Source organism: Pteronotus mesoamericanus, unplaced genomic scaffold (genome assembly GCF_021234165.1).
Source record: "Pteronotus mesoamericanus isolate MK-2021 breed Mesoamerican mustached bat unplaced genomic scaffold, CSHL_Meso_final contig_1161, whole genome shotgun sequence".
Classification (NCBI taxonomy): Eukaryota; Metazoa; Chordata; class Mammalia; order Chiroptera; family Mormoopidae; genus Pteronotus; species Pteronotus mesoamericanus.
Window position 1 is genome coordinate 248,578 of NW_026555028.1, and position 14,783 is coordinate 263,360.

A 14,783-nucleotide genomic window follows, 5' to 3' on the forward strand; every position below is an offset into this window, starting at 1 on the left:
AAGCAGTGTTTGGAACACAGTAATAAGCATTCAAATCTTAAATCCTGTCAAATAATTATCTCTATTCCTGAACATTGTAGAAATATGGATCTACCCATTTTCCTTTGGAAAAAACACCAGTTAAAAGCTTCAGTCTTAAATTAATCTCCTAGAGTGATTATCTCTAGAGTTTCTTCTGAGAAATAAACAAGGAAACACTTGAGAAATATCAATTCAACCCAAAAAATTACAAAGGAAAAAACATACTGTTAAGAAGAATAAGGTTATGATACAAGTGATATTAAGTAACTCAGGACGGTTCTGATGCTTCCTTACTACATGGGAAACAGTAATAAGTAAATGGAAATGGTGAGAGATTATTCTTGCAAATAAAATTATGCTCACGGAACATTTATGGTGGACCAATTAGGTAAAATGTAAGTACACAGAAAGCATGCCTTCAGGTACTAGCAAGAACTAATGGAGGAGCTAACAAGCAATGCCTACCACGTAGGAGGAACACTGGAGAGGCATGCTTTTATATACAAAGTACTGAGCCTCTAAATCTTGCTTACTGTTTTTCTAGAAGCTGTATGGACCAAAGAAGTCTTCAATAGAGGACTTATATCCTATCATAGAAATGAAATGCGTCCAACTAACATCCAAAATCAGTAATGTCCATTGTTTTCTTATAATTTACAGCATTAGCATTTGACCATATCTTACATTTTTCTCTACTTGTTTAATTACATATATTAATGGTGCACTAGAAAGAATATGGTCTCCAAAAGAGCTGGACTGGGCTCTAGCTTTAAAGCTGCCATTATTGCTATATAACTCTGGGCAAGGTATTTATCATTGCTTTGTCTTAGTATTCCTATTGATAGAATGAAAGCGTTAGGTTTGATGTATCTGAGATGTATTAAAACCCTGTGATTATTCTCAGGCTTTGGAAAAAAAATTAGAACTTCCTCAAGAAAGATAGACTGTACCTACTTACACATTATAATTCATAGTTACTAAGTGTCAGAAATACTATATGCTAGTTTCAGTCTTCCTAATGATCTCACAAAAAGATATAAGTTCCATTTGATAGATAAGAAATTGCGTAAGAATTATAAGGGGCAGAATTGGGATTTCAGCATGTTCCAAAGCCCAGGGGCTTGTTCTTCTCCTCACAGAATTAGCAGTGCTGTAATGTACCAGGCGCTTTATTATTCCTCACTCATGGTCAGAGTGCTTATGCTAATACATTCTAGAGGGAAAGATAATGTGCAACTTACCTCCTCTTGAGTTTGCTTGGCTTTTGTTCCGGTGGATCTTCTTCACTCTCATCTCCGTCCGTACTGTTGGGATGTAGTCTTTCTTTGATTATGTTCGCTTGTGAAGACTCCTGTGAATCTAAAGAGGCAGCTATTACTGTGGATTTTCACTTAGTTTGACAACTCTTCTGCCATTTGCAAATGCAATCAAAATATTTCAGTGCCTTTCCTGCAATGAACTGTATGTGTACACAAGAAAAAGTACCGGACCACATCTTCCTATTCTGTGTATATCTACGTGCAGAATCTGACCATAAAATTATTGGAGCTATATCTATTAATGTTTAAAAGTTTCCATGATTTAGTTACTTAAAAAGTGAACTTACTCTTTCCTGATAGCTGTCCAGTTCTACACATTCTGATGAAATTTTAACCTAAGTGGCTCTAAAGCTGGCATGATCACATTGATTAAAAAGTTATCTTTTAAAAGAAGCAAATACATTTAATTGTCCATAATATTGCTCTTAAACCATCATTTAAAAAGAGTATTTTTAACTTGTTGTAGCTCTAACTGAGGTACACGCCTGTCCCTGTTCTCCAGTTCTTCAGACTGGAACAGAGTAGGTGGGTGAGACTAAAAGTGGAGAGGTGTCTGCAATGTAGACAGTGGCTTTGAATGTGTGGGGACAGACTATTTCAGGAGAACGCCCAACCACAAACAGTAAAAAACAGACTTATAGAAAAATGCAATATATACCTAATGTTTTGATCTCAAGGGAATATCTAAAACAAATTAAAATCTAGAATTCTTAAATTGATCCTGTTGGCAGTCCCACTATAGCTAGTTACAGAAATGAGCGATTAAATACCTAAGGGAACAGGCAATAGAGATGGTCACCTGAACACATAGCTTAGGAAAAGGGGAAGAGAAGGCAGAAATTGTGTTTATGAAGTTTGGGGGGAAAAAAAAAGTAGGAAGAAAGGATAATCAGAGGGAGTAATCCAAAGTGGTAAGATCGGGGCCAACACATTGGCCAATATACATATTTTGGATTTTATTGTCAATAAACTTACAGGAAATAATTAGGAGAGTATTGAATATCAAAGACGATAAAATAATCACATAAAAATTTGAACAGCAAAAGAGAAAGGAATGAGAATATTGTAGTGAAAATAAGCTCTGTTGTAAGAGTACAGAGGAAAGTAATAAAAAGTAGTTAAGAGCTCTCTGGTAACTCTTTAAGGGAAACTTTCATCTAGATGAAGATCAGCAACCTAAGATGAGCAAAACAAACTTAATTGTTAAATATGAGTAAAAGGCCAAAACCTTTTGCTCTGTATAGGAATAAGGATGAGAAGACAGTCGCTATGAACTAGACTTTTCCAGCAGCAAACATCAAGGATGTCAAAGATAACATACACTTTAGTGGGCTTCAGGAAAAAACCAAAAGTTACAAAAATTTCCTCCCCTCTCATTTTCCTGGTGTCATTTGGTAGTACCCTTTTCCCTAGCAAGATCATTCTTACCCACCCTTCTCTAACTTTTCTTAACACATTTCTTACTGGCTTTCTTTAGTCCTGACAATAGCATCAGTCTGGATAATAATGAAATTTCTTTTTTAATCGCTTAGGTATGAGTCAACCAAGTTTTTATGCTGGATATTTTATGAGAATACTGAAATCAACCCATCCAGTTATAAGTAAATATCATGCCCTGTTTAGATTCTTCTTATAGCAAGACTTCCCTTGTCCCAACTGCATTCCAGATACGACTCGCGTTCAGATTTGCCTAATGTCAGACATGTGCTCTCAACCCCTTTCTTACATGCTTCCTATAAACTAATTTGTTCTGGAGAAACTGGGACATTCCAAGCTCATTCTAAATTAGATTTCTGATTTAATTAGAAAGGAATTTCCAAGTTTTAATTTACTGGTCACCAAAGTACAAGAAGGAATGATACTTTGGGAGAACTCTATACAAATATTTTTATTTATATGAAAGGGTAATAAACTTGTGACATAAAAATAAGATGGTTTAAGTAATTTCATTATACTGTAAAATGTAGTTGGCATTATTTAATTCTACCATAAAGGATTAGTGTTAATTATTTTGTCTAATGGATTCATTTAGTGAACTGTTACTTAGTAGGATAAATCTTGGTTAGTCTTACCCTGAGCTGGTTGGTTTGTGCTTCTATTCCCAGACAAGTTGCTTTCCTTGGTTCCTTTCCCATGTGGTTCACTTTGGCCAGAAGCAGGGCATTCTCTTCTGCTGTTAACTTGACTTAGCCACTGATGTCTATCAGATCTTATGGTCAAATCTAATTGGCTCTCTTCTACTTCCCCTGAATTCAGACTTATATTACTAATTCCATCAAGTATTTCATTATGATCTTTATCACTTGATCTAGAGCTTTTGCTATTAATTGATAAAGATGGAAATGAAAGTAAGTCGGCTTTCATGCAATTTTCATCTTTCTCATTGTCAAGTTCTGTTTTAGACCCACACGTATTTGTATCACAGCTTTGTGAGGCATCAAAAGTCCAACCCTGAGCTTCCCAATACTGAAATTGTTCCAAATAATACCAATAAAGTTGATTATAATGTTGTTCCCATTCTGCCTTGGTATCAGTAATGTTCCAAGGTTCAGAACATAGTGCTTGATCTGAATGTTTTTCTTGCCAGCTTTGCCATAATAGTCCTCCACCATATTCATTCCAGTACTTTTCCCATGTCTCTGTAACTTCTAGCTTTGGAGATAATGTATTTTCAACAGAAAGGTTTTCTGTTTCAACGTCTTTTTTGGATTCAAGTTTACATGTTCTGGTATTCTCATACTGTTCAACTGAAGATGGATCATCTGAAGCCAAAATGTCATCTTCTTCATAGTCTTGTCTCCAAGATTCTTTCATAATCTCATCTAAGTATTTCTTCTGATGTTTTTTCTTTTTCTTTTTTATTTTAACTTTATTTCTAGTATTCATAGACACCTGCGTAAGATAAATAACTTGAATATAAAATCAACTTCATAAACTATTAGAGAAAGTAGAACTCAAATCTATTTTGACATTAAATTGAACAAAATTTTGCCCTCAATTCTCCACCACCCTGGGCTTTTAGTTATACAAGTAAGTGAATCACACTACCTAATCTTCCAAGAGCAGAAAAAAATCACATGTGGAACACATCAGAACTTACAGTTTTGGTTAATTTATAAAATAAATGTACATTAAAAAAAAGGTTGAGTTCTCTAATTCATAAATGCATTAGATTTGGGGTTAAAAAATCCTATGTGATTTTATAAAGAAAACTAATAAATATAAAAATAATAAAAGCAAGTTAATACTTACTTCAAAATTCTTATGTGCTGACATTCCACCAAACTGAAGTGGCAGTCCCATACTTCTCATGAGCTCAGCTTCAGAATCAAGTTCACTTTCATCTAGGTCTATGCTTTTGCTATCACATGATTCTTTAGTACTGTGGGAATTACCACCTTCTTCCTCTTCTGTAGTTTGGTCTCCTACAGATAGCATTTGTTAGCTTACTTTTAGAAAAAATTCAGAGGCAGGTTTTATCATCATTTTAATAAAGAAAAACCTGAGATCCAGAGTTATTACAATGACTTGCCCCAAGTAAAGGTGTATAAATGTTACAATTTTTAATGACAGAAAAAAAGGAAAAAAAAAAGGGAATTAATGGTAATCTGGACTAATAAAAAAATCGCCAACTAAGAATCAAGAGACAATTCCTAGTCTGGCTCTACCTCCCACGATCCACCCAGCTGCCCATTTAACTTACAGAGACTGACCATTTCCTCTGTGCTGTGCATTATACAAAGAACTGAGGATATAAGAAAGAGCACAGTACAGTAACCATAAGGCAAATATTTACATTTTAACACTCCTTATCTGCAATATTTCTCTACCAGTAGATTTTACATGATGGCTTGCAGAGTTATTTTAGAAGCAGTTAGTAAGTGAAGAGGCATGTCTTCTAGCCCCTCATGGGTATTTCAATCACAACTAGATTTACAGTCCGGAACTCTACAGGAGAGTTGGTTTAACAAAAGGTTTCTGCTATTAAATGTCTGAAATCCATTGAACTGGAAGATCCTTTTAAATACCCAAATTCTAGTTCTTATTGAAAACCTGTTCTATTATAACAAAACAAATTTTACTTTATCCTAATACGGTTATCTAAGTGGATCATACCACTATTTGGACAGATGTCATTCAAATGTTCTATTAACTGTTTAAATGAGAGACAAAAATCACTTTATATATCAGTACACTCAATTAGGGCTGAGCTGTACTCCAGCTAAATGATCTTAGGCAACAGAACAGCGAATCTTACATAGAAAAAACACTGAGACTGGAAAAAAAAGAAATCTTATATATGTAAATTCTACTAAAAGAAAAAAGGGAAAAAGATATCTATCTAAATAATGAGAGGGATTCCATTCACCATTTCATTCAATGAACTTATGAAAGCTCAGGAGAGAGCAAAATAGTAAAAATGAATCAAATAAGTTTTATGTTCCTCTCATGGTATGCATACTTTGCAGTCCATTGGAGTCCAGTATCTAAAGAAATTTTATTTGTACTAAATAACACTGAAAAACAAACCAAACATTTCATCCAGTATGCAACTAAAGAAACAGTGATTTGTTCAACCATTATGAAAGTTAAAGGGTTTTCAAGGGTAATATGACACACTACTTGTGCTGGTTTGAGCCCATAACTTATGCTGAAGTTTTCCCTGTGTCTAAAGAAACATAAAGGGCCTGTGTGGAAAGGACAGGGGAATGTGGGAGAGACCAAGATGGTTTTCAGGTAGCTAGGCAAGGGTCAAAGCATAGAAGAAATCCTATTTGTTATCTGGGAAAGTTAACCCACATTGTGGCACTTTTACCTCAGACAAGTCTATGGATGTTCACGTGGAATTTATACTGAATCATTTATTTATACAACTGTTGAAGTATTTAAACAAGGAGGCTCTTAGATTAGATGGCTATCACGCCTTGGTAGCCAACCCAAACAAATTAAAACCTAAGCCAGAGTTAATGCACTCACACGTGAGAAAATGAAATATAAGAACAACCAATCACGAACAGCCAACTAAGCTTCCCAATTAAGGCAACAGCTTAATATATGGCCTATCAAATGATTTCTTTGTTTTGCTTCTAAGTCTTCTCTATAAAAACATCTCTCTCAGGTCCTGTCAGTGGAGTGATCCTAACCATCTTTGGCTTGGTGCTGCCCAATGTGAATCACTGTATGCTCAAATAAACTCTTGAAAAATTTTAACGTGGCTCCATTTACCTTTTAACACCCAATAAAATTTTGCTGAAAAACTATACATTCTCTATTTTATCAAAGCCTTAATTTTCAGGTTGCTTATCTAATGGTGACAACTCAAGGAGGAATGCTACATGAGGCAAAGGAGGCCACCTTAAGTCCATATAGGAGCTTGCTACAGGAAAAGGTATCACTTCATGTGATCATTTCTAGATCACATAGAAATTCATATCTAGAATTCATATCTAGATTTGATATGAATTCTAGATTTGATATGAATTCTAGAACCGTGTTATGATAGAAAATAAGGACTGTCTATTATTATAGAATTTTTTTGCCATATAATATTTTGTGCTAAGAAATTAATACAGTATTATAACAAATTACAATTAATACAGTATTATGGTTAATTTCAGCAAAAAAAGGGTTATATAGCTTTATACTATATTACCTGCATTGTTGCCATTTGCTTTAACATAGTAGCCTTTTAATCCCAAACTGCATAATTTTCGATCCCTGTGAAGCAAATTAAACAATATTGAAAAAAATCAAATTATAAATTTAAAGAAGAAACAAGTTCAAGGCAGGATAAATTAGTTAATAAAAAGGTTAAGGAACAGAAAAACAATCTGTTTAATACATTTTTCCTCATCTGTAACACAGAAATAATAATACATATTTCAAGGGTTGTTGTAAGAATTGACAGTATCTGTAAAACATTTAGTATACACCTCATGGCAAGCATGGATAATTATAACTGCTAATTATTAAAATTAAGTGGTAGTCTGGATATTGTGGGAAGAATCCAATCCTCCTTATGCTACATAAACAATAAAATGCTCTCTAAATTTGCTGTACAAGGGAAGAATAAAAATGGAAAGATTCTTCTGACACATGTATGAAATCAACATGCTAATCCTAGGCCATATGCAAAATGGCCAAATTATTGACTTTCCAGTAGACAGGATATTCATGATCCGGGCAAAGGTGTTTTGGAGACAAACATAAAATGAAGTTCTTATTTAAATATTTTATCAAACTGAAACATAAGTCAAGATAAAACAATCCAGTCTCAATGACGTCTGAAACAATGAATGGTTAAACTTTACATACCTACTTTTAAATTTTTCTTTATCTACTAAGAGTGTAAGTTACATAACCAAAATAAACCTAACAGAATACTTTAAAAAGAGAAGAGAAAGAATTTTGCTATTATCATCCTAGTAGTAAATTCTGCTGTAATAAAGTCCATCATAACTGCCATATGATAAGGCCATTTGCAAATAATAGCTGGTACTACATTTCTAATGGAGCTATAATAAATTCAATAAAATGAAATTCTTGTGTACTTCATATATTTCATATCTTCCTGTTTATTTTTGGGTACTTTATAAAACATGAAACAGGCAGTAACTCACACGGGAGAGTGAAAAGAGGGAAGGGAAGGAAGTGCAAATGTGCTTTGGTAGCATGCCCACTGGCCAATAAACTCTTGAAAAATTTCAAGATAGTAACAGAATATGACCTCAGGAACATGGGTACTGGTGGGGTGGGTGGAGCAGCGGCCACAAAGAGGACATCAATGGTGTGCTCGCCAGCACCCAACGATATGGTGCATGAAGGTGTCCAGGGGAGGAAAGGGCCAAGATTGCTGCAAGACTGAGGAAGTAAGTAATGTGTTGAGGATAATGATAGCCAAGATTCGCCTACACACACATTTATGTATGTATGTATGTATGTATATGTCAGGTCCTCCAATAACATTCAAAGTCATTTCATTCATTTCATTATAATGTTGATGTCATGCCATAGGAACTTAGGTTTTGTTTATATCAATTAACCTAAGGGAAAATTGGTTTTACTACATATTGTTTGCTTATGTTGAACCTATCGATGTTAAGTGAGGACTTACTGTACATACTGCCTAACTCTGCCTGCTGAGGGGGCTTGAAAGCAACAAAAACCCAGCAGCAATGAGCACAATGAGCAACTGAGTCTTGGTTTCTAATACTATTCTCCACTAAAATGAACCTGGGTACCCTGGAGAAATGGCAATTCCAAGTTGGAGCATGGACTATAAAAGCTATGTCTGAGTCATCTCATCGTGCCAGAAGGTTAGAAGGAGCTCAGAAAATGCCAGGGACACATCAAAAGGATACAGGAACCATCTCAATGGACCCTCACCAGCCAAAACTGAGACAATAATGATAGTAACAGAATATGAGCTATTAATAGATTAATAATCGAGTCAATGTTAATATACATAAAAAGTAAACAAATACATGGGGGAGAGAGGGAAAGTGCTCCATACAAAATGTTAACTAATAAATGTAGAAGGAACGATGGAGACAAAGAATCACTCTTTGGCAACCTTCAGAGGTAGTGGATTCAGGCAGTGATGTAACACTGGAATACCTCCTCACAAAGTATCGATCCTAATTCATATGGAGGGAACCATCATTGGGAGATAGCAACACTATGACAAAATGGAGGTCAACATCGCCAGTGGTAGGATGGGTCCACAGAAATGATCACATGAAGTGATACTGAGCCCAGCACCAGATAATTTCTGGGGCATTCTTGCCAAGAAAGCATTGGCCTGGCTCTGTTCCTGATGAAATGTCAGACAGACCCAGATAAAATAAGGTCATCCTACAGAAGGCAGGGTCTGAACCTTTTAAACTGATGAAGACTTGACATGGTGAAAGTGAGGAAATTTTCCAGATTGGAAAAGACTGACAGGACATAAGTACATATAATAGATCCCTATATAGAATCCTGGATCACAAACAAAAGAGAAACACTGATAGAAAAGTTTGGAAATTTGAATTGGAATCAACTACAGCAGCTATGTAGGAGAATATACTTGTTTGGGGTATTTAGTATTTAGTTCTGATGGAGAATCATGTCTGTAGCTTGTTCTCAAATGGTTCAGAAAACACTAATGATGTGTATGCGTGCGTGCGTGTTAAGGAGAGGGAGTGATGGAGCAAATGCTTAACAGTTGGTGAATCTTGGTGAAGTAGTATGGGAGTTTTTTGAACTATTTTTGTTAAGTTTCAAATTATTTCAAAATTAGTTATTAAAAAAATAATTAAAGCTTGTTATTTATGACACAAGCAACTTTCTACCATTCCACCATTTCAGTGTGTTCCATTCCAGGCTCTGTACATAAACACATACAATTTTTACATAACTGTAATCACAGTGTAGGTACTTTGTATTCTAATATGTTAACACAAGTTTTTTTTCATGTTATTAGAGTCATCATAATGGTTATTTTTAGAGCCCCATAACACTATAATTATGCCTTCTTCATATAGAAAATCTATAGAAAATTGAATGTGTAGTTGAAGCAGAATGATTACTCTAAGAATAAAGTTCATAAGACAGTATGTTAATATAGTGTCCTCAGAAAATAAGAGTTAGTTCTATTTCCTGCTTTTGAGCGGAGATATATAAATAATCTTATTTAGTACGAGAATCAACTCAGTGAGCAGTTACTTGGTACCCATATTAATGCTCATTTTCTATGTTTTCTGCTACATGGTACTGACATTTCTGTCAACAATAAAATCTGTGTTTTTCAGTTTTGAAATAGATCTTTTCCTTACCTTAAAGGTCAAGGTTACACTTATAATCGTCTGAACTTCTGGCATGACTCCCACGCCTAAGGACTTCTCAAGTGATGACTGGCAAACAATTTCAAGATCGTATTTCCAAGTTCTTTTTGTTCTAAATTATTATAATTTATCTGGGCATAAACTGATCTAAAGGAAAACACCATTCTTTTCTCTTTATTTTGAATTTAAAATGTAGTTTCTAAAAGTGAAATAGTGCTTCTAGGTTTTAAGAAGATATATGAAAGTAACTGTAATGAAAAGAATGCACATTTTAGTTCAAAAATACTAAATTCAATGTAATTTAATGTAATTGGTGATTTATATCATAAATGTTTTAACATTGCTTTAATTGAAATACAGTCACAACTTCCTACAGATACAGCATGATAATTTTTCTAAACTTTTTATATTTTATAACTCATATTCATCCCTTTATTTATTTATTTTTTTTGAAAGGTGGCTTCATGAAGAGAACACCAAGACTCCAAAGGCTATAGGCTAAGAAGGAGGTACCATATGCAAGCTGACTCTTCTTTTTTGGCCTGTACATCCAACAGCCAGGTACTCTTTTCTGGTGAGTTCCTTGGTCCTGCCTACAGTGCTAGCTTGCATGCTTTCCGGGGAATGGGCCAGCCTATTAGGTCAGACCAGGTCCAGAGGAAGGAGCAGAAAAACACTTCTTCATGAATGAGAGGTGAAAAAGGTGTCCAAGGTTATTACTAGTATATCCTAAATCTACTGATAATCTGAGGCATAAATATTAGCAACAAGACCTTGGCCAAGTAGTTAGAGCATCATCCCTATACACCAAGGTTGTGGGTTCAATCCTTAGTCAGGGAACATAGAGGAACCATCCAAAGAATGCATAAATAAGTGGGCCAATAAATAGATCTTTCTCTAAAAATCAATAAAAAAAGAAAAAGATTAGCAACAAGAGCGATGATACGAGCTCTCAAATATTTATGAAAACTGTTTCCAACTTAGGGCAACTTTCAATAATAGCCATAAGCAGTCATCCCCGGGAAAGGTATATTTCTGAAGCTTGGTATTTGAAGAAGTTCCTGTAATACTTGCTAAGTGTTCTTTAAAAAACAGTTTTTAAGTTTGATCAGTGTAACACATGCCACAGAGCATAATAATTCTTAGTGAGTATCTGGACCTGGCACTTTGTAGGAACAAAAGAAACCTTAACTATTGACTTATAAAGCTGGAGACCAAGCCTGCATTGTAGTCACCCTATTAAGATAATGCTCCCTTAGTAGCCTGACTAGGCATTAATATACCTTTGACTAAAACAATCATCACTACCATGCCTACGTCATCTATTTACCCCAGTACCTGACACATGGGTGGCCAAAATACATACTGAATAAATGATTCTTAGAAATTTCTTAAGTACAAGTAGCAATTTCTCTACTGTAAAGTGACTGTGGCTTAGTTTCAAATAGCAAAGGGAAAAAATGAGTCTTAAATATATCAAATGATTTTGTTGTTCTATATATAAAAAACTAGAGACCACTAGATACTGTTACAGTGGTATGGTCAGAGGTAAATACAGGCTCTTCAGTTTTCAGAACAGTTCTCTATCTCAACTAAAATACGTTATGCTAAAGTACTTTAACAAGCCACCAGTGTTCTAGTGACTTTAGACCACTTAAATAGCTCAGTCAGAAAGATTCAATAAAATCATGTGTTCTAGACTAACTAGTGGGATAGTGGAAAGACTGTGAAGTCACACAAACCTCCACTTACCTGGCTGTGTAATTTCTTTTTTAGGCCACTACCAAGACTCAGTTTTCTATTCAATAAAATAAGAATAACAAGACATACTTTAGGGGGTGGCTAGAATGCTTAAATGGAGAGAAAAGTGTGAAGTGTAAAAATAATTAGCAAGTTATCAATTCTGTATATTTAAAAAAGAATCGTCATTTCTAGTGGATATATTTCAGTCCTCATTTTGCTTGGTATTGTAGCAGCTTTCCAATGTACTCCCTCCTTCAAAGGTTTGGTGACAGTATACTTGAGTTTGTCTTCTACCTCTTTTTCAGTTAATACATCTCTTTTCCTTTAATCTTTAAAAAATTTGGAAGTCCTCAAGGATAGGCCCCATTCTGATAGGGGAACTCAATAGTTAAAGATTTTAGTTTTAGTTATAGTCAACAGGCTTAAGTGGTCAAAAGGCTTAATGCATGTGGAAAGCTGTTGTTCCAGGAACTGGAATATTTGCCCTACAGGACTGCAGGAGGCCCACAAGCAATCGATATGGTATCTGAGTCACTGTGTTCCATGGAGGCGCGCAGGTAAAGAATTGTTGGTCAACAGATAAAGAAGTACTACGAAAATCGCCACTGGACTGCAACTCTTACATTTTCCCAAATTCCTTACCTATCCTTTCTATTCCTTATAGGAAGATCAGCTTGAAAGGAGATGTTAAGACAGTTTTGGAGGGTAGAAAACCTGCCTTCTTTTCAGATCACTGGCCATCTAAATAAAGTGCCCATAAAGATTCAATCTTTGTCTCTACTTATTGATTCTGGTAGTGACAGGCAACGCGAATGATGACTTTTCTGGTTTCAACTCTCCCCCAGCCCAACTGCTGAATCAATGACTTCAACTATTATTTATACTAGAATGGCTCAAGTTTTTAAGACCAGCCCAGGCATCTGCAGAGCTTCAAACCAATATATCTAACAACCTATAATATCTGTTCTTGCCTATCTCATAAGTACTTGAAAATCAAAATTGATTATATTCTCATTGCTGTCCCAAAATAAAAACCCATCATGACTCTCCAGTGATCCCTACTGCAGTGAGAGGCATCAATTCAAGCCAGAAACTGGGGAGTTACTCTTGACCTATTCTCCCCTTATCCATCCTTTATCTTTCCTTCATTCCCTCACATCCAATCCGATTCCTTAAACTCAGCAGTTTCCTGTGTTCTCTTCTTTCTCCATTTCCACTGCTCCCAATCCTTATCCAAGCCATAATGTGTTGCCTGGAAAATGGTTAAGTGGGTCTCCTCCCCGCAACCATCCCCCAGGCTGCAGCTCGGTTGGTTAGAGCATTGTCCTTATATGCCAAGGTTGCAGGTTCGATCCTCAGTCAGGGTACATATAAGAATCAACCAATGAATGAGTGAATGAGGTGGAATGGCAGGTTAATGTCTCCCCCCATCCCTTCCTCTCCCTCTCTAAAATTGATAGGGGAACTCAAGAGTTGAAGATTTTAGCCTTAGTTGACAGGCTTAAGTGATTAATGCACGTGGGAAGCTGCTGTTCCAAAAATTGGAATGCAAGACCAGTGACTCTAGGAGGTTGTCAAGCAATTCTACCTTTGAGCTCCCAGGGGAGCAAGTAATGGAGATGGTATCTAAGCCACTGTGTTCTAGGGAGGGAACAGTTCCAGTGAGGCAGGAAAAGAATTGCTGATCAACAGACCAAAGTACTAGGAATATCACCACTGGACTGCAACTATTATCCAATTAACCTTTCTTCCAAACCCCTTACCTACCCTTTCTTCTCCTTATAAAAAGGTTGGCTTGAAATGAGATGTTAAGATGGTTTTCCAGGGTACATAACCCACTGTCTTCTCACATCACTGGCCACCTGAATGAAGAACCCATAAGGATTCAATTCTCCTGTGTAGTAATTGATTCTGGGAGTGACAGCATGAACACCGACTTTTCAGGTTTCAAAATCAATAAAATTAAAAAGAAAAAAAAAATCTGATCCTATCTTCCACAAAATACTCCCATGTTTTTACCCTGCCTTTGTTTCAGTTTTATGAGCTTGCTCCCTCAAGGTTTTTACACTGAGTTCTGCTTGCAAAAATGCTTCCTCCCACTCAAACATACCCACTTTACTTCCCCTCACCCTTTAGACCTCTTTTCAAATGCTACTTCGTGAAAAAAATCTTTGTGGTCTGTGGAGAACAGTTAGGTTGTTGCTATCTAGCATCCTGTACTTCGCTCCCATAGCACTTACAACTTTAATTAGCCAAATAATTATGTAAGTTATCTTAATATTGATCTCCTTTGCCAGTAAGTACACTCCAAATGTGTAGAGAAGGGCTGTGTCTTGTACCCCAGTGCCTACTAGTACCTAATACAAAGGAGCACAAAAATCTTTCCTTGAATGGATATATGATACATGAATACAAAAATACTTTTCACATTAAATTTAAGTTTTTCATTTCTTTTCTGATTTTCAGATTACTCCACAAAGACACATGATGACTAGCAAGAATTTCTTCAAACTAAAACTCTATCACATTAAACTATATTGAAAGTCTCTCACATAAAATTCACTTCCACAAATTGAATCTAGCTATAAGCCTGTGAGCTGATTATGGAAAATATACCTCCTTTAGAGATGAACTCGCACATCTAATATAAAGAAAACCATCCCTAGAATCCAATTCTTTAGGCAATTCTTTCCCTACCCACTAGGTATCTTACAAGCACAGTAATTTTTACCCCAGATATTTTCCAAAAATAAAATACAGCTTAAAAATCGATGTAAAAATAGTTAGATCTCCTACCTCATAAATTCTATGTATGTGCATTTGTGCTTTAATAAGTTTTAAGGTTTTAAAAAAGACACTAACCAAAACAAGTTAC

The 14,783-nt window shown here is 35.5% G+C and overlaps 1 protein-coding gene across 1 annotated transcript in view; it reads right to left on the reverse strand.

Annotated features, from left to right (window-relative positions):
• TGS1 (trimethylguanosine synthase 1) overlaps positions 1-14,783 on the reverse strand; it is a 42,884-nt gene that overhangs the window by 27,463 nt on the left and 638 nt on the right. Inside the window, exons 2-5 of the mRNA XM_054581893.1 lie at positions 6,994-7,058; positions 4,593-4,765; positions 3,413-4,232; positions 1,263-1,380 (exon numbers count right to left, since the gene is read on the reverse strand). Coding sequence (XP_054437868.1) covers positions 1,263-1,380; positions 3,413-4,232; positions 4,593-4,765; positions 6,994-7,058 — 1,176 coding nt within the window. The remainder of the gene's footprint in view (positions 1-1,262; positions 1,381-3,412; positions 4,233-4,592; positions 4,766-6,993; positions 7,059-14,783) is intronic.